Source organism: Gorilla gorilla, chromosome 14, assembly GCF_029281585.2.
Source record: "Gorilla gorilla gorilla isolate KB3781 chromosome 14, NHGRI_mGorGor1-v2.1_pri, whole genome shotgun sequence".
Taxonomy (NCBI): Eukaryota; Metazoa; Chordata; class Mammalia; order Primates; family Hominidae; genus Gorilla; species Gorilla gorilla.
Window position 1 is genome coordinate 53,960,322 of NC_073238.2, and position 21,374 is coordinate 53,981,695.

Sequence of the window (21,374 nt, forward strand, 5' to 3'; positions counted from 1 at the left end):
AAAATAGCCTGTTAAAACCAGAGAAGATAATTAAAACAAGCAAGCATGGAACAGGAGCACATATTTTAATAGGTGTTACCAACTGACTGTTGTAAGGGGTTGGAATTAAATTTGGTTAACCAGCTACTCCTGTACTATGCTGCGCAAATAGAATTCTCTGATCTGGTTGGTTAAGTCTTTATCTCTAAAACCTGTTTGTTTTTCTACCTCTCTCCTTCTTTACATTGTTTGCTTCCATCTGGAGTGTTGTCTGCCTTTCTCTCATTGCATCTCATTGTATTTTTTTCATGTATGTCTTATCTCACTAGTTTTCTACTTCCTCAAAGGCATGGACATTGACTCAAATTTTTTTGTGCTCCCACAACATCTTACATAGTGGTTCCCAACTGTGGGCTCGGTCTTATGGAGACTATGAAGTCATTTTCAGGTGTCTTCAATTCTCTATGCATGTTTTGTTTTCAGTCAGTGCATGCTAGAAAGTATACTGCTAGTGTGAAGTCTTTGTGTACCAAAGGTTGGGAATTTCTGAGAAGTTCTAAATTCTTTGAATGTGCTAGGCACTTGTGAGCATTTTGTAGATAAAATTAGAATAATAAAGAAAAGTTGGTGTAGAAATTTTTAAGAGTTTAAAATTCAAACTCTTTTGAAATTATAATTATATCACTATATATTAGTTAACCACATTAACAATTTTAGCAAACTGTTTAAAGATTGCTTCCCAGTGAAGGAACTGATAATATCTTTTTAGTACTTCTCCCTGCCTCCCTAATACTGTCATGTATATGGCAGTTATTAGGAAATACTTGTTCACTGGTTGGTTTCTTCAGGATTCTATAGTGTTTTATAATAATAAAATACAGCTTTGGGGCATACCTGATAGCATATGTGGTCATTTAAAGTTATATAACTACTTAAGCTTAACTTTTTAGTTTGGTTGACAGCATAAATTCATTTTTGATTGGTGTATTCTCTAGGTTTTTCTGAGGATTTTTTTTTATGGGGTGTTTGCCATAGAATTTAGACTCCTGGAATGCAACAGACATAATAAACATCTAAGCTGAATTTAACAAAAGTTATAATGTTAATTATTTTTCAGGTGAATGCAGAACATTGACACAAGAATCATGTGACGTATCTCCAGTATTGACACAGGCAATGGAAGCCCTGCAGGACAGACCTGTCTTATATAAGTTGGTGACTTTTTCTTAATTAAAAATGAAAGCCTACTTTTCTTTTGATAACTTACTTTAAATTTTAATATTATCAAAAGCGTATATAATAGTTTGAGTAATATTTATAATAATTTACAACAATACTGTTCACCTTAACTTGAATTTGTTTCGTGGGGTATCAGCTTATTTGAATTTTACATACTATAGAATACAATATGGAAAGAGAAACCAAAGTGTCTCTGTATCTAGACTACCTCTTACTTATATAGAGGTTCAGTGACTTTTCCCCTGTCATCTCATTAACTCCCTTAGAATTGTAAGTAACTAAAACTCCTGTATGAATACTTCCGTACAGAGACTGAAGTCATATCAGGACTGAGAAATATGGTTATGCAGAGATGAAAAAAAGAATATTTAATATCAAGGTTCTGTTAATAGGATTTAGGAGGAGAGGGCCCAGGTCTTTGATCCTGTAATTGATGCCAAACAAGAGCTATGTGGTAATGTTTTGGATAAGAATTTAATGCATTTTGTATTTGTTGATATGTTTTTTATTATTTTATATTTTAATTTTATTCTCTTAATTTTTATAAAATAAAAGGTAAATACTTTCTTTAATGCCTGGAGTAGTATTAGCATAAGCTTTAGGTAGATGTAGGGGTTGATGATATTAATAATTCTGAAAACAGGAAACGAGGGGACTCTTACCAAGGTAGTGCGTCCTGCTTTGACTCATCCCTTTCAGAATCTGTTTATACTATTTTTAGAGGACCTCCCCATTACTTTCTGATTGGAACACTACTTATCCTATCATCAGGTCACAGAACACAAATGCTGAACAGCTGTGTAAAATAATAACACGCCAGTGTTACTTACTGAGTACTATGTGTTAAGCACCATTTTAAATTCTAGAAACACAACGTCAGTAAAGCACTGCCCTCAAACTGCTTTATTTTATGGAACCAGAGATAAAAAAATGCATTTTAATTGAATACACTAATTGATAGTCTAGAAGTCATGTGCCAGATGCTGTGTGGCTCAAGTATTCTGGTGTAGGGGAAAGAGATGAGCATCAGTGAAAGTTTCCTAAGGAATTAGGTATAAAGTGAGTTCTGAAGGCTGAATAGGCATTTTCCTAGAAGTAAAGGAAGAACAGTTTGCAGTTTGAGGGAACAGTAATGCAAAGATATACATAGAGAGATCATGCACCTTTGGGAAATTAATTGTAAAAGCTTGCACTGGCTATTGAATTAGGAGCAACAGCTGGATCATAACAGCCCTGAATGTTGTGCATATACATAAGATAAGTTAATGTTTACCATTGATCAGCAGCTTAACAGTTTATTCCTGCTTTAAAATTTCTTTCCCAACTTTTTCACTTTAACATATTGGCATTAATTATGAGTCTTTTAGCACTTAAAACATTTGGTGTTTGATTTTAAGAGCTGTTGCATTGTCTACAGATTAATATTTATTCACAAGGTTAATCTTTTATATATTAAAAAAAATAGCCTTTCTGTGTTTTGGGCACCTTTGTTTGTTTTCAACAGCTGACTTCTGCCATGCAAATAAATTTTCACTGAGTTATAGTTTTTTATCAAAACTTGGAAAGGAGCAATATTAAATGGCTATAAGGTGGGTTCTTGAGTCAAATTTCTTTGAGAAGTCCTTGTACCTTTATAAGCTTCAGTTTCCTTAGCTGTAAAATGAGGATAATAATAGTGCCTATTTTACAGGGTTGATGTGAAGATTAAGTTAGATTGTTCACTTAAGGCACTTAGTGTAATGCTTGGTACATCACTAAATTTTAGATATTATTTTTATTTTGAGAGGAGATGACTAGAAAGTTTTCAGCTAAGGAGGGATGTGTTTGAGGGCTACATGGCAATCTGGGAAAAAGCTTGAAAGATAAAGAATGGAACTATAATAGGCAAAGAAGGTTTATCTGTGAAGGGCATATGCTAAGAAGCAGGGGGCAGTAATGGCAATTTGGAAGATTTTAAGAGACATTTAGAAGTTGAGTGGGAAAGTAAGTTTTTAAGACCAGATGATTAGAACAAGATGAATGCTAAAAAAGAGAAAATTGGCCTTTCATTAAGTAATTATTTTCAAAGTGGTAGTTTCCTTACATTTAGGGAAAACTTAATAATGTATCATGTTAACCACCAGATGGCACTATATGAACTTAATAAGTAATGTATAAAAGCTTCACTGTCCATTATTGTGTCTCAAATAATGTATTATATACAAGAAAAATGTCAATTATTGAAATCCCTGGGGAAAGTTGCCATACTCAGTGTTTCTTATGTGGTATATAACTGGAATGCTAATGCATTATTGACTTTTAATAATAAATCATGTACAATTATAAATGAAGTGAAAAAATTTGATAAATTCTTTTCTTTGGTAAGCCTTTAGAATATAAGTTATTTTAAAATGTAGTAATACATACAATGCTGATTTTTCTTCCTTCTTTATGTATTTGTTGTGTTTCAAAGAGGCACTTCTTTACTATTATCTTTTAATTTGCTTTTTGATAATAATTTTTCTTCTTTTAATTTGCTTTTTGACCAGAATTTCTTTAACTGTAGCTAAACACAATTTTTAAAATGAGACTTTTAATTTTAACTTGAGGTATTTGAGAATATTTATATAATTTGAACATTCACTCTGAAAAAGCTTCATTTTGAATTTTGATTATTGTTGGAAGAATGTCTGATTTTGGTCAAAGACTTTTTCTTCTGTCTCTGGGAAGGATGTTTCATGTCTAAAGATATTGAAGGTTCACATGGCTTATGCTGTTTTTGCTTTAAATTATATTTGTTCTATAGGAGGATTGACGTTAATATTAATGTTTATTGATATTTTATAGTATTGAACAGATGAAATTCCAGTGTTTGCCAGGCTTGGTAATTTACCCCCTATTTAAAATACACTGGATTTTAAGATTCACTGGATTCTGTTACAACTGTCGTCCCAGTGGACAGTCCTAGAAACAAATTATGCTGTTTATTTTTAATATAGTTAGTAGGGTCTTGGGAATGAGGATTAGCTATATATACTTAAAAAGTTAAACGTTTGTGAATTTTGTGCTGTGATAAGCAGTCATAAGTTCGTTATTTCAGAGAATCAGGTGATCATTTAAAAGAAGGCATTCTTCACACTAAATGGATTAATAATTTAAGAGCATGAGGGAAAAAATAGCAATGAGCATTTTGGTTCTAATTTGTTTAAAAAATAGAAAGTAAATGCAAGGCAATTATGCAATTTAGCAAAACTTAGCTGGATATTGCACTTTCCCTTTTCTGTACTAGTATGTCACCACAGGGAATCTCAAAACCATTTCTTTTTAACGGAAAACAAACCCACAAAGAACCATAGTCTAGTTAATAGTAAACAGTCCTCAAAAAAGGTTCATATTCCTAAATATTTATAGCTATTTGCCAGTTCTACAGACTTTCTCTTTGATTTGGAAATAAACCATCTTTCACATGTTTACCAAAATGTGGATTTTTCATCCAATTAACAGCATATGAAAGAAAGCTATGTAGCCTAAGATATTAATTATTTTGGGTATCTTAGGAAGTTTTGGTAATTTTTGTTTATATATAGGTTATTGACATAATTCTTAAAATTTAGTATGGTAGAATACTGTTTAGAGATTTAAAAGTTAGTCTAGAATCTGCTGACATCAAGATTGCTAAAATATATTTTGTTTTTCTTTATACTTTTAAAATGGAAAGAACTTTCAATTGAGGGATGGATGTCAGGAATGGTGGTGATAATGGAAAACAAGGCTGAGTCGAGTCAAAGAAATGGACACTCCAGAGAGCTCCAGGCCATTTTTATAAATTGAATCCCAAATTGTCCTATTCCCCAGTTAAAAGCTTTCCTTCCCAACCAGTTCCTTCACGTTAGAAAGCCTTTCCATGCCTTTTCAATTATAATAGGTGACTTCTTAATACGTGTTTTTTAAAAAGGTATTTGCTTGTATATGTGATTGGTCAGTAAATTTAAGGAACATCTATTATGTCTAATATTGGAGTCAAAATAAGCTTTTAAAAATGGATAGCAATTTTTGGAGCAAATTTTGGTGATAAATTGTGATAGTATGTGTAAAGAAGACTTTTTTAATGTAGAAGAGAAAAATGTCAATTTTGAGATTGCAGAATTCTTTTATTTTTTCTGAGACAGGGTCTTGCTCTGTGGCTCAGGCTGGAGTATAGTGGAGCAGTCACTGCTAACTGCAGCCTGAACCTCACGGGCTCAAGTGATCCCCCTACCTCAGCCTTCCGAGTAGCTGGGACTATAGGCATACACCACCATGCCTGGCTGTTTTTTTTTTTTAATAATGAGAAAGGGTCTCATTATTTTGCCCAGGCTGGTCTCAAACTCCTGGGCTCCAGTGACCACCTTCCTCGGCCTCCCAGAGTGCTAGGATTGCAGGTGTGAACCACCGCACCCAGCCTTGGATTGCAGAGTTCTAATTATAATCAGTTTTTGAGAACTGTTAATGGCTTTATGTAAAACAGTAGAGCATCATGTTTTAGACTGCAAATATGTATACTGAAATATACCGAAACCTAGTATAGTGAATTTACTGAAACCTAAAAAGTTAAGTCTTCCCACCTTGGCTTGATTTTCCTACTTTTACTAAGTCCATTGCTTTATCCCTTATTACTGCTGCCTCTGCTTTAGTCCCAAATCCCAGCATTGTTTCTTAGGAGGGTTAAAAGTTTTTACTTTTTGATTGAATTTTCAATGTGCTGAAGTTATCTCTTAAATATTTTTTTCTTGTTTGAAAGCAATGTTGCTTGACCGAATGTCTAAAGGAGCTTTAAGTGCTTTTTAAGTACTTGGTTGTCTCAGAAATTGCGTGAATAGTCTGATATAGCCACTAGAAACAACCCCAACCAATTTTTATACAACTTGTTTCTTCTAGATATACCTTAGATGAATTTGGAACAGCCAGAAGAAGTACAGTTGTTCGTGGATTTATTGATGCGCTCACAAGAGGGGGCCCCGGAGGTACACCTAGACCAATTGAAATGCATTCTCATGACCCTTTGAGGTATAGTAATCAGGCAGCAGAAGAGGAGTTGATGTTTTTCCAAAGGAAATCTTTATTAACATTTAGTTTTCATTAGGTATGTAGGAGATATGTTGGCTTGGCTCCATCAAGCTACTGCTTCTGAAAAGGAACACCTTGAAGCTCTCTTAAAGCATGTAACTACACAAGGTGGGTCCACCAATTGTATTGCTAATGCCTAAATATAGAAAATAACACAAGCATCTCTGTTTCTGTTCTTGTTGCCATCTTCTTCACTTAGATAAACACTTTGATGCTACAATAAGCATCCTGATTACTCTTTCTCTTCTCTTGATTCTCCCTCATTCTGCTAATAGACTTTCTCTTCCATCACCTTTGTCCTGTCACTCAACTGTTCAGTTTTATAGTGAATCCTAATGACCTTTCATATCAAACCTAGACTCCTCTGTGGCACTTTTAAGAAATTTCTGGAATATTTAGCATACATTTTCTCAAATCCTCTGCATGACACTTTAAAGGTACAAGGTGATATCTTAATTTTATCTGTGTGTAAACAGGCTGACTGACTTGTTTTAGGTCTTTAAGCTACTAATTCTTTCATTTCTGCTACCCAGCCTCTTTTTTCATTCTCATGGCACTATTTTAAAATTTTAAGACAATTATCATATCTGTTAGTATGTTTCTGCATTGCTATAAAGGAATACCTGAAGATTGGTAATCTATAAAGAGGTTTAATTTGACTCATGGTTCTGCAGGCAGTAGAGGAAGCATGATGCCAACATCTGCTTCTGGTGAAGGCGTCAGGAAACATAGAGTCATGGTGGAAGGCAAAAGGGGAAGAGCCAGCATGTCACATGGTGATTGAGGGAGCAAGACAGAGAGATGGGGAGGTGCCACACACTTTTAAGCAACGCTGACTATTGTGAGATGGGGAGGTGCCACACACTTTTAAGCAACGCTGACTGTTGTGAGGACAGCACCAAGCCATTCATGAGAGATGCACTCCCATAGCCCAAACATCTCCCACAGGCCCCCACCTCCGACATTGGGGATTACATTTCAACTTGAATTTAGAGGGGACAAACATCCAAACTACATCACCATATGTACTAAATGTGCTTAAAATTTTTGTCTTGATGTCAAGGAAGAAAAATAACTGTAGTTGAGAGTTGCTGATGTCTTGTTTACAGAATTCCAAATCTTCTTAGTTGTGATTACCTAAAGAGGCCTGTTTTAGAGTTTGAGGGTTTAGTGTATGATTTTAAAATGTTCTGTTTTTGGTAGGAAGTTAAGAGAGACACTGTGGCTTGGTATCACTTGACTGTTTTACATAGCTCAGCCACACGTCTCTGTGGTTCACATTATCTGCAAGATGAGTCAGTGTTACAAATTGGTGGTAATACTAACCTTATTATAGCTTCTAACTCTTCAGTATCAAGATTAGACTCAGCATATATGTTAGATTGGCACAAAGTGTGCATCGTTAGGTTCTCTTTCTGTTATTATTCTCCTTACCCAGTTTAAATAAATGTGTTTCCTTAAAGATGTTTTAGAAAAGTATAAGGCAGTATTAAGGAAGTAAATAGATTGTAGTTAGTTGAAGTAGGTTATTCTACAGGAATGACTTCAATCTTCTGGGCCTCAGTTTTTCCATCTGTAAAAATGAAGGTGATTACAAGCAGTAAATGTCAAATACCCAGTACAGAGCTTGATAAATAGTTGGTGTTTTGAAAATACCAGTTTTTCTATAAGATTTCAAGGTATATTTTTCATCTTTATACCCTCAGTGTATGTGCTAAGCAGCACTGCTTGGAACAAGATGTTTGTAAAACAAATGCTAATACATCTTGGCATCACTTCATTCAATTAATACATTTCACACACTTTTTTTCCTCTGTCTTATAACTTTAATCTTTTTCACAAAGAAGTATTCATTTTATTAACTCAAAGTCAGATGAATTAACAAGGCTTTCTAGACACACATTAGGTATTATCACAATTAATATGTTAACACAATTAGTAATGTCCCAAGAGATATCAAACTTACTAAAATATTGTTATGGTTATTTTAAAAGTCATTAGTGCCATTAATTATATGTATTATATATTATTTGGTAGTTTTTTGAACTTATATGCAGCAAGGTATAATATGGAAACAAGTATTAATTATGTAGTAATTAATTTTAGGTATTGAAGAAAATATTCAAGAAGTTGTTGGGCATATCACTGAAGGTGTGTGCAGGCCTCTAAAGGTAAAATATTTTGTTTTTACATATGCTATATGGTACCTGGTTAAATTATTACCTTATTTATAGAAACTTAAGAAACTGATACCAGTTCAAATACAATCTATAATTTTTTCAAATTAGCACACTAATGTAGACTAATAAGAAACATTTTAAAATATAATTGCCAGTTTTCTCTCTGAGAAAGAAAATTGGAAATATTTGTAGTTTGCATATATTGACCTATTTTTTACAGATTATATTTCCTGTAGTAATTTTTCTTATTCAATTGAGAAAAAAATCTATTAAATTTAAACAGCGAATCTATGAACTCTTAACAAAGAGATTTACTAAGAATATTTTGTTTACTTGATTGCTTCAAGCATAGAAGAGTTTTTGCTTGTCATAGCAATAAATAATGATTAATCCAAGGATAAAATAATATGTATTGGTATTATCATCAATACTGTTTATAGTGCAAGGAACAGAATTTGGAATCAAATTTGAGTTAGAATTCCCATATTGCCACTTAATTGTGTTTACTTATTGCATCCGCTTAACTCTTCTGCACCTGAATTATGCTCCGGTGGGACCTGTATATTAAAACACCTATCATCCAGGGTTGTTGTGAGGATGACTGTGTAGATGAAGTACATAGTTTATGACACTAAGTATTTAGCAGATGGTAAATACCTTTATTTTCCTTTATTAATATTTAGAGAATACTTGGCAGTTGTTGGTTTACTTTTCCTTGTAAACCAACTTCCTTGATTGACTTTAATTTCATACATAGAAATTGAAATCCAGAAGTTTAATAATTAATTTTTCAAGAAATGAACTTTAAAATTAATTTTATTTTATTTCTAAGGTTTTTGTTTTTTTGGTATATGCTTCAGGCAAGGAAATCTCAGATGACACACTTTGTGACAATTGATTATATTGACAAATTTAACTGTTACTCTAACTCGATCTCATAGGACCTAACTGTTTAACCTTACATTTAAATTTGCCAGCAGATCACAATAATGTCCTACAATTGTCATAAAGATCTTTCTGGGTATGTACATTAAAGGAAGATGAAGTGAGAATTTCTAAGTACATTTTAAAACAAAGGCAGACTTCAGTATATAAAGTCTTTATACTAGTGGCTGGTATTAGTTTAAACATTTTTAATACAATAATTCTTACTCAAATCAGGACAGGAAACTGAAAAGTCCATTATAACCCTTAGATTCTAAAATTATAGTATTTATAAAATTACTTTTTAAACAGAAAAGGAAAAGCATACACCTACTATGTACCCACAAAAATTAGAAAAGTTGTAAAAAGAAACATAATTACATAAGCAAGGAAGGGGGGATGGTAAGGCAGGTAAAGTAAAATTTATCTGCCTTAAATAAATAAATGGCAAAATAAATGGCAAAGTATCTTGAAATTATTTTACTTATTTCTCCCAAATGAAATATTTACTTGTCATAGTTTGATGTAGACATATATAACTCATATAAATGTTGTTTATTTTGTATACTGGCAGTTACTGGAAAGGTAGAAGAAGAGGAGGAATAAAATGAAATTTATTTTGCTATGCTTTTATACCTTTTTATAACTTCATATAGTTAAATTAAACTCCTGGTCACTTTGATAAGTAAATTTTACTTTATCTGCCTTACCATCCCCCCTTCCTTGCTTGTGTAATTATGTTTCTTTTTACAACTTTTCTAATTTTTGTGGGTACATAGTAGGTGTATGCTTTTCCTTTTCTTTTTAAAAAGTAATTTTATAAATACTATAATTTTAGAATCTAAGGGTTATAATGGACTTTTCAGTTTCCTGTCCTGTTTTGAGTAAGGATTATTATATTAAAAATGTTTAAACTAACACCAGCCACTTGTATAAAGACTTTATATACTGAAGTCTGCCTTTGTTTTAAAATGTACTTAGAAATTCTCACTTCATCTTCCTTTAATGTACATACCCAGAAAGATCTTTATGACAATTGTAGGACATTATTGTGATCTGCTGGCAAATTTAAATGTAAGATGCCAAAGGTAAAGAAGACACTGGTAAGCAGACAAGCATCTTTTTGTTGTAAAATGAAGAAAAATTCCTTTTCTGAAATGGCAGAAACTTCAAATCTTTCCATATGATGATAATATGTATTGCATCCAGAGAATATTTAGCAGGTGTTCACAATAGTTACATATCAAATTAGCTTGATAGTGATATGTAATCCAGCAACTCTCATACCTTCCCTTCCTTATATACTGATAGACAGTGTTACAGTATTTTAAGAATTTTTTTTCTGTATGACCTTATTTGAGTATCTTATGTTTTCAGTGAGATAGTTGTTAGTTGAGGAAAAAAATTTCAACTTTAATTATTTTCTTTTGCAATTATAATTCTGAATTTTTCTAGTGATCAATCTGCTCTTGTAATCCCACTCATACAAAATTTCTTCTTCCTAATTGATAAGCAACTAAACTTTTTCTAATGACATATGATATTGGATGTTATGGCTACTTTTCTGTCCATCATTATTCTTTGTAGATATGAATTTTTTTTAGAATAAGAGATTTTGATTTTTAGAAACATAAAGAAAAGGTTATAGTGGTAATGGGAGATAATCCTTGAGAAACTATATGTTTGATTTATTCTACCTTGTTTAATCTTTTCTTCATCTTAGTAAAGTGAAACATCATAGGTAGTAGATTAAATATTTGTAAATGTATGCATTAAGATAAGATCTGTAAACCTATTGCCAGTTTAAAGAATCTGTGCTCTAAGTTTAAGATTGCGTATGTTGTGTAGGCGGTACTGTGGCTCATCAGCATCAACCCTATTACTTTGTACATGTCTTTATTCCAAAACTGTAGCTAGAAAGACCAGAACTAATATATTAAATTTTGTTTTCAAGCCCATGGGTATAAAATCCTTCTTTTATGTGAATGTTTTAGATTGCTGAGAGATTACCAGCTATCATTTGAATTTTCTCTTTTAATAAAAACTTTAGTGTAGTGTATGCTACAGACCTTAGATTATGGTGGGTTCTATGAAAGCAGGTATATGTAAAAGATCAATGACATGGAAAATAAAGCTGAATATTGTACACAATATAGTCACTGGACCCTCAGATTGAGGTATACGTAGGAACAGATGTCTACCCTGAGCAGCTGTCTGTGATATTAAGGTAAAGTAGGTTCGTCATCATCTTTTTTAGTCCTCCCTTCTTCCCGTGTCCCCTTCGTGAATACAAACCCACTCTCTTGCTCTTGCTCTCGCTTTTGCTCTAGCTTTCTCTCTGGCCTTGGAGAGGAGAGCCACTGTTCTGTCTTTTAGCTCTTCCCTACCTTCTCTGCTGTCAGGGTGCCTGAAGCTCATTTTGCTACTTTTAATATCTGCATTTATGGTTGATGCTGCTTCTCGTAATGCAGTTAGGATTTATTGAGTGCTTATGATGTGCCAGGGTCTGTTCCAACATACTTTATATCTGAGCCATTATTCCCGTTGCTGCTTTCCAGCTCTGCTAATGATTTTTCCCTCCACTGTCATCACAGTGATAATTTCCAGTCAGTTGCTGCTACCACCACTCCTTTAAGTCTCTTTGACCTTTTTTTACTTTTTACTTTTCGTTTCTCTTGTCCTTTGTTGTTTCTCCTGTGACTGTTGGGTCTTGCTGAAAATGGTTACCCTCTTATATAGCTCTCATAAGACAGAGTGTTTATTTCTGTGTGGCAAACAAAGCATTCTTGGTGTATTATTTGTCAGTCTCCTGATTTTCCAGCCTTTCTCTGTTGTATTTTGTATTGTAGCTGTTGTATTCTTTATTGCCACTTTCCCTCAAAACCTTTATATTCATGGAGAGAGTTGGAAATTGTTTTTGTTTTTTCTTCCTTTCTCCCTCCTTTCCCTCTTTGCTTTTCCTTTCTTTCTTTCTCTCACCTCTTTCCTCTCTTTCTTAAAGGAGTCAGAATTAAGAATATTTTCTTGATGCCTCAAAATTCTGGAAGGCAGCTGACCAGATAGCTGAGATGGTGTTTAAAATCTGCTAGTAAAAAGCTGTTTGCCTACAATTAACATTTTTTATATTTTGCTGTAATAATTATATTAAAATTAAGAAAATACCACTTTTATTGATGTAATGTATAATTTAAGTCACTGTTAAGGCCTTGATTTAAAAATAAATTATGGAAAAATATATTTTTTAAGTTCAAATGCCATTCATGATCCATGGTATGGTGTTAATTAGATAGTCTATCACCTATACCAACAGATCAATTTCATAAACATATTAATGTAAAGGTAAATTGATTTCTGTAATCTAAGAGGTTTTCATATGCAGATATAAAATCTCATTTTAGCAAATCACATTTGTTTTATGACATATGCCAAAATCTAAATACAGAGAAAGTTCAATTTTTAAAAGCATTTATTAAACATCTGTTGTGCGTATACTGTTCTAGCAGATGCTACAGAGATGTAAAATAGGCAGAAGACATAATGTCTATACTGTATTTGTATTAGAAACTAGTTAGGAAAGCAAGAAGATAGAATGTAAGCAGTAGCTTAAGGACAGATACAATATTTAAGTAAGCATTTATCAGTGTAGTTTAGATTGTATTCATTAATGAGAGAATATAAAAGAAGGATCAGTGAGGGATGGAATTTAATTAGAAAAGATTCATATTTCCTAAATCTTGAGGCAGATCAAGTTAATCTTGAACTAGATCTGATTTTTCCCTGGTAGTCTTATAATTTGGCAAATATGTTGGTGCTAATTCAAGATTTGCCTAGTTTTCTATTCTTTGATTAATAGACAAACTTGATATAATAATTTATAGACTGGAATTTATTTTATTTTTTTCTTGAATATTTAGCAATAAAGCATTATGTTTTCATTGATAATCTGTTTTAGGGATGTAACAGTTGCCTTTGCAATTTAGTATTGAACCAAATTCCGTTATATACTGGTGATAAATCTCAAATGATCTCAATGTGTTGATATTTCTGGTAACGACTGCCTTGAACCAAATTCTGCAAATAATGGGTCAGTTTTTTTGTAGAGTATATCTCTGTTAAAATGTTTGTTACTTTACCATCTTCTATGACTTACTACTCAGAAATTATTTAGGAGGCATTTTGTGATCTCTGCAGTAATAAAATTTTATCTTTGTTATGCTATTCATACCATATGTTATTAATGAAAAAAAGTTATACTTTTAAGAAATGTTTACTTTCCTCTCACATATTTTAATAGGTTCGAATTGAGCAAGTAATAGTTGCTGAACCTGGGGCAGTTTTATTATATAAAATTTCTAATCTCCTCAAATTTTATCACCATACAATCAGGTAAGTAGAATGGCAAAATGTGCTTGCTAAATCCAATGTGATATTTCTTTCAGTTAGAGCACAGTATAAGATTTTTTTTATATTGTGTATAGTAATTATACACTAAGTATAGACTAAGCGTAACTAGTAGGACTTCCACACCATGTAAATCATTATATGCATATTATACATGCTATGCCTTAAGGTCTATTATTTCCTTTCTCCTTTTTTCTCCAAGCTTAACTACACACACACACACACACACACACACACACCTTATATAGCAATATAAGTCTATAATGTAAGTCTTTATTGAGTCTTCCTGCATTAGTAAAAGACATCCAAGGCAACTAAAGCAACTATACCTTGTACTCACAATAGAGCATAGTGAATGAAATGTTCTATTCTGGATGTAAATAACCTACCATATACTCACAATAGGGCAGAGTGAATGAAATGTTCTATTCTGGATGTAAATAACCTAAATTCTTTAGCATTTAGTTTACTATAAGTGATAAAATAGAACCATAGCTTTATCTTCTCTACTAACAGCAACTTTATCTGATTAGGAACCACTTGTCTTATATAAAATGTGATCTTTGACTCCAAAATATGCATTCATTTTTGCTTTACTTATGTGTTTTGGTGGTATACCCTTGAGTTTTATTATAACTGTCACTGTAAGACTGTTATATATGTAGTTATGTTAAAACAATGTCTTTCCAAGCCATATTTTTGATAGTTTTTATATTTTTCCATTAAATAATTATTTAAAAGTTATTTGTTATGCAGTATGCCAGTATCAGGAATAGTAGGCCAACTGTTAAAAATCTAAGAAGGATGTAACTAACATTACCAGGAAAGGTTCAGGGAGCACTAGTTTACAGAGTACCAAAAAACTGTGGTAAGGTTATCACCTACCCCTTAGTGACAGAGAGTAGCCACCCAGAACTTAACAGCTAAGGAATGGATTTCACATCTTACTAGTAGATTTTCAGACAAAACTAACAAGTCATAGTCTACAAAACTGATCAGAGATAGGATTTGGATTAGTCCCTTAATATTTTAGATATAAACTTGTTGTCATCATTCCCATAATTCAAAAGCAATGAATTAGTTTCAGTTGTAATATTATAGCATCCTATAATAAGAGAATGATAAATACTTAGAAAACACAAGGGCAGCTGAAAGCTAGACATAGCAAATGCTGTGTTATAAAAAGATGCTGGTAAAATAATTTTTAAAATTGTTTATTTAATAATGTCCATGATGGGACTACATGAAATTTATTATTTAAAGATATTGATATCTTAGTTTCTAATGTAGAAAATGCTGGAAATAAAATAATTCAGATTCTGAAGATGATAATAGGTTTTTTTTAGGCTCTGAGAATTATAATTTTTCTATCTTTGAAGATGATATTGAAGATGACAATTAAAATCTTTTTTTTTTTTTTTGAGACGGAGTCTGGCTCTGTCGCCCAGGCTGGAGTGCAGTGGCGCAATCTCAGCTCACTGCAAGCTCCGCCTCCCGGATTCACGCCATTCTCCTGCCTCAGCCTCCCGAGTAGCTGGGACTACAGGCGCCCGCCACCACGCCCGGCTAATTTTTTATATTTTTAGTAGAGACGGGGTTTCACCATGTTAGCCAGGATGGTCTCGATCTCCTGACCTCGTGATCCGCCCGTCTCGGCCTCCCAAAGTGCTGGGATTACAGGCGTGAGCCACCGCGCCCGGCCAAAATCTTTTTTTATTGATTGTTTGCATGTACTTTGTCTACTTGTTCACACATTTCCTCATTTAGTCAATTAAAAAGTTGACTGTATACTTGTCATTCTTCTAGGTGGTAAGGAAACAGTAAGGAACAAAACAGAGCTTAAACTTACATTCTAGTAGGGGAGACAAGCAAGTACAAAATAATAATTTTAGGTAGTGGTAAGGGTACTGAAGAAAAAGCAGGAAAAAGGAAGTAGAAAGTATAGGCAGTGATCATATATGAGAAGATATATGTGTGTGTGACTGTTTTTGAGGCCATTCGATAGAGGTGATATTTGAATATGGATGTGAATAATATGAAGGAGTTGGGCATGAAAAGATCATGGAGAAGAGTGTCCAGGACAAAAATACACTCTGGTGCTGAAGCTAGGAAAAGCTTGCATTTTGGAGGACTAGAGAGAAGACCAGGAATTGGAGTGTAGTGAATTGGAAGGAGTAGGGGGAGATGAAATCAGAAAGGTAGAGAGAGGCCAGCTCACATAGGATTTTGAAGGCGATAGTGGATATTTCGATTTTATACTGAGTGGATAAGATTGGGGAAAATGTGAGGGTTTTGAGTGACCTGAGCAGATTTGTGTTATAAGGTTACTCTGGATACTCTGTGAATCATGTACTGTAGTGAGACAAAAGGGAAAATAAGGAAGATATTTAGAAAGCAGTTTGTGCTCCTGAGAAGAGATGATGATGTTTAGACTAGGGTGATGGTCTTAGAAATGGTAAACAGCAGTTGATTTTGGAGATAATTTATGTCACAGCCAATAGGACATGTATACATACTAGATAGAGTGAGGTATGAGGAGTCAAGGATGAATTTTTGGCTTTTGGTTTGAACAGCTGGGTGAATGGTATTGTTTGCTGAGATGGAGAATGCTGGAAAGGAACTGGTTGATGGGAGTGGTGGGTAATGAAGAGTTCCATTCAGTTTTAGCCTTGTCAGATTTGATGTATCTGTGAATATACAGGAGATTTTGAGTGAGCAAATAATACAGAGAGAAATCAGGGCTGAAGCTAAAAATGTCTTAGTTTTCAGAAAATAGATGATGCGATGCCATGGGAGTAGGTAAGATCACTTAAGAAATGAGTATAGATAAAGAATGGTTGCTAAGGACTGAGTCCTGGGAAACTCCAATGTTTTCAGGTCAAGAAGAGGAGAAATGACAAAGAAAACTGGGAAGGAATAGCAGTGAAGTTGGGGAAGAAACAGGAAGCATGCAAGATCTCAAAAAATTTACCTCTCATACATTAAAACTCCTAACAAAAGGAAGATATAGAATCCAGGGAACAGGGACTCGAGCATGCTTGGATTATATATCCTTTCCTGTAAAACTTTTCTCCCTGGAATTAATAAACACTTGGCTTTTGTACTTGTTTACTTTCCTATGCCCTTATCACTATTTTGGATCCAAGCTATTTAAGAGAACTCAACATTGCATTGTCTCACCATGTAGTCCAACAAGTAATCCGCCTCTCTCCTGCCCCTGTCTGATACCCTTCTTGGAGCCCTCATTCCCCTCCAGTCTAGATGTGTTGCCCTTTAGGCCTACTGCAAGCTGCTTGGCTGTCACACTGGGATTTATCTTCTTCACTAGCCTGTTCACTGGCTTGTTTTGGGTATCCCTGATTCTTTGGTCAGCTCTGAATAGTATTTACATGAGTGTAATGATGTAAATATTGAATAGTTATTTACCAGAACTCTGTGCCCATGGCTATATTAGGAAGCCTGGGGAAGGTGAAGTTTGGGTGTGTTGTGGTGGAGGAGGAGAATTGTATAAGAGAGTTTAACTCTCATCTTCTACATCAGGGAATTTGTAGCTAATACCTAAAACTGAAAAATCAAGTAATGGGAGTATAAGCATGTTGGATAGAAATATGGAATGAAATGTCAAAAGAAACATCTACAATTATCTGTACCAGTTACTGGAACATAATGAGTGTTCAATAAACATTAGTAAATTCTAGATCTGAATAACTGCAAAGTACAGCTGATAACTCCAAATTAAAAAAAAATGAATGTAAATGTATGTTGAGTTCTCTCCAAATTTTTCATTAAATTGTTTCTATTTGTTTTCATTTAATTTGCTTCCTCTGTTGCTTGATGTACACTTTTATTCAGAGAAATACTTGTTTTTATTGCATGTGCAGGCATGTGTGGGAATTCTATCCAGTTTATTTTAGTATTTGGCTTAACAATATTTTTAACTGAAATACTTATTGTTTCTTTAAAATATAAGTATTATGGCTACTGGTTTAGTAATTTGCTAGTATTTTGCTGTTTGCTATATATATGCACTTTACTAATAATTTACATTGTTTTCATGAACTATGTAAGAATTTACCTAATTTATTTTGGTTTCGGAATTGTACTGAAATATTACATTTGCTAATATTAGTATTTGCTTTTATAATATATGTGGTATATGATTTATCAGTAAATTTGCTGTGTTTTAGCTTACTGTTTAGTAGTATTTAATGCCATTATATTCATCTTTAACAATCTAAAATTTTTTAGGCATGGAAGATGTTGTTATGCCTTTAGAAATTATAATTCCCTACTGGATTACGGCATATTTTCATAACCACAAGAAACTTTTCCCCTAGAAGGTTGTTAAAATCACTTTTAGTATGTGAATTAGGAGGAAAAAAATGGGAATTGTTTTATATACATACTTGTCTTAGATCTTGGCAAAAATGGGAAACCTCCTTGAATGGGTCTAAGAAATAGCCTTATACAATAGCAAATTGAGGATTATGGAATGTACTAATGTAATTAGCTATTTCAAAATACTATCAGACTTTTCAATTAGTCTAAATATACTGCTCTGTAGGCAGCTGTATAAAAATTGAGAAACTGATTTATAGGTGTGTTATTGATATAGTATAACAGTTTTAATTAAAAGAATAACAGTATTTATACAATTTAAATATTTTATCAATAGAGCTGTTGATTCAGTGCTCTTCTTAAAATTAACTGTCTTAGATAATTGAGACATATATTTACTCTAATAGAGGAAAAATAGAGATAGGGTTTTATGTATCACAAATATCTGTTCTGACCCACGGTTTTGCTAAAAGAGATTGTGAAATATTGAAAACATAGTAGTTTGTTTTTATTTTTTCATCACCTAACTCAAAAGAAAAACAAAAATCCTGATTTTTAAAATATGAAACTAGAGTATTTTTAATTCACAGGTTATATTTTACATAAAAACTTTTATTTAAATCTAGATCTTTTTAAAGCATTCTACTCAGTTAAGGAACTGTTTTGTTTCAGTTTCTGTTTTGCAACCTGAAATATTCTTTGCTTTTAGTGGTATTGTTGGAAATAGTGCAACTGCATTATTGACTACCATTGAAGAAATGCATTTGCTAAGCAAAAAAATATTCTTCAATAGCTTGAGTCTTCATGCAAGTAAATTAATGGACAAGGTATGTTTGAAAAATGTAATTATTAAATTATGTGAATGTTTCACATTAAAGATGTTTTAATGATTTTTGTATTGATTGATAACTTTTCCCATTACATTCTGTGTTCTTTTGAGTTCTTCCTGTCACCAACAACTTTCATTTTGAGATGGCTTACTGGACCTAAGTTGATAGTCTTTGTTCCTGAAACAGTATAACATTGAGTTATAATTGGAGATGGCATCTCAGGCCCCAATTTTACTACCATTTTTTTCTATCACAGAAGTTGTATAATTAAAGCAAACTTACTGTATTTAGCTGGGGGCTAAGATGACATACCGATTGGAAAACCAGAACTGTTACAAAATATTTTTTCCAAACAGCTTATATTTTTACCCCTGATGTTACAGTTTTGTCCTTATGAAATGTATGCTCCTTTGAGTTATATAATTATTTATGAAAACAAGGAAAAACATCCCACAAAAAAACAAACAACAAAATCCTCAAAGAGTCCTGTAAGATCTAATATCTTAAATTGAGCAAGGTATTTTGGCAGGACCTTAAGGAATAGACTTACAATGATCAAATCCTTCTTTATTTTTGTTTCATTATTGAGAACATGAGTTTTTCAAGGATGTGTCACAATCACCATGCTGGCTTTTTAATTGTACTACTCTATCTAATAGGCTAGCTATATTAGGCCCAGGTTTTGTAATATGGTATAAAATAGTCAGTAGCAATTTAGTCCAGAATACCTGGTCAATCTTCACTTTCCTAAGTTCAGTCTTCACTTTCCTAAGCCTTAATAGGAGTCTACTTCCTGACCCACATGCATGACTCAGATTCATTTGGAAAAGCAACATGAATTTGTGGAGCTGGATTATCTACCTTAATTTTTTTTGCCGTGTGTATTTCTGTTTGCATCAACAGTTTACTAACAATCATTTCTGGTTATATTTGTTATTATGAGTTCTTATTTAGACAGAACTCTTCTAAAATAATTTATACATGATACACAAACATTAAACATGAACAAATATGTGCTAGCTGTTGAGAGTACAAGGATGAACACTCAACATCTGTTGGCCTCATTAAGGTTGCTTTTCCTTTAGTGGAAAATGACCAAATAAGTCTGGTTATTATAGAATTCTATGATTTATGAAAGACATGTGCCTAGAGTATATGCTAGCACCAAAGGAGGAGTATATTTAGCACACTATCTGTACTCCTTTACAGAGAGGAAGCTTTCCACAGAGAGATGTAATAGAGTTGAACTTTGAAGGACAGGTAGGCTTTAGATAGGTGAGGAAAGGAGTGCATAGAGGTCATCTTAAATAGAAGAAACAAATAGAATATGCTAGAACATGAGTATAAGTTACCTATAAAAAATTTTTTCATTTATTAAAAAATATCACTTGTAAAGTGATGTGTTTTATATATATAAGTGGGGAGGCTAGGTTGGAAATAGGAAAATTAAAGGAGTATTGAAACTGTTTTTATTCATACATGATCTAAGGGAAAGACTCTGGGAATAGGCAAGAGGGGACAGATTCACGAAGGGTAAAGGTAAAATCTTCAAAACTTGATGACTGAATGTGGGTTAGTGAGAGGGAGTCATCTAGAATAATTCCTAGGCTAATCACAAATATCTAGAATGCAGAAAGAGGGTACAATTTGGGAGACACAGATGGTATCATCTAAGTTAGATAAGTTGAGTTTGAGGTGCCTCTGAGAGATCCCTCTGGAATTGGTCTAATCTAAAAGGGAGTGATACATTCGGATTTAGAGAGTTTTACATATAAGAGTTGAATTCATGGGTTTGGATGAAGTCACTAGGAATAATTTTTTTTATGAGTAGAGCTACCAGGACACAGTCTTGGGAAACACTGACGTTTAAGAGAAGGAAAAACGTCAACAGTATGATGCTGAGAGAGGATGGCCAGAGAGGCAGGACAAAAATTAGGATAAGGTTTTATCAGAAAAGCCAAGAGAAGACAGTTTCTAGAAGGAGGGCATGGTTAATAATGACAGATGCTTTTAAAGAGTTCAAGTAGGAGGCTTGTTATCTTTGGCAATATATATGTGATAGGTGACCTAAATGGGCAATTTTAGTCCTGTGGTGGAGATAGGAACCAGATCGTAGTACGTAGAAAAGTTCATGGGTAAGCATATTACCCAAAGCTTTACCAATTAGAAAACATATGGGCCTCAAGACTGAAAATAGATGCATTAGGCATTTGTATTAAGAAATTTGAAACAGAGCAATAAAATAAAGATATATGGAAAGGATGGAATTAAATTTCCGTGACAAATTAGAAAAAAAAGCAGAATTATTTGTTGAAAAGATAAACAAAATTGACAAACTTCTAACAAGTCTAATCAAGAAAAAAAGAAAATTAGAAGTTTTTAGAAATTAGAGACAATC

The 21,374-nt window shown here is 33.1% G+C and overlaps 1 protein-coding gene across 1 annotated transcript in view; it reads left to right on the plus strand.

The window, feature by feature from the left end:
• The window catches only part of COG6 (component of oligomeric golgi complex 6), a 97,196-nt gene that overhangs the window by 25,445 nt on the left and 50,377 nt on the right, over nt 1–21,374 (plus strand). The window contains exons 8-13 of the mRNA XM_004054414.4: nt 1,097–1,190; nt 6,115–6,243; nt 6,320–6,411; nt 8,410–8,474; nt 13,702–13,793; nt 18,856–18,973. Coding sequence (XP_004054462.2) covers nt 1,097–1,190; nt 6,115–6,243; nt 6,320–6,411; nt 8,410–8,474; nt 13,702–13,793; nt 18,856–18,973 — 590 coding nt within the window. The remainder of the gene's footprint in view (nt 1–1,096; nt 1,191–6,114; nt 6,244–6,319; nt 6,412–8,409; nt 8,475–13,701; nt 13,794–18,855; nt 18,974–21,374) is intronic.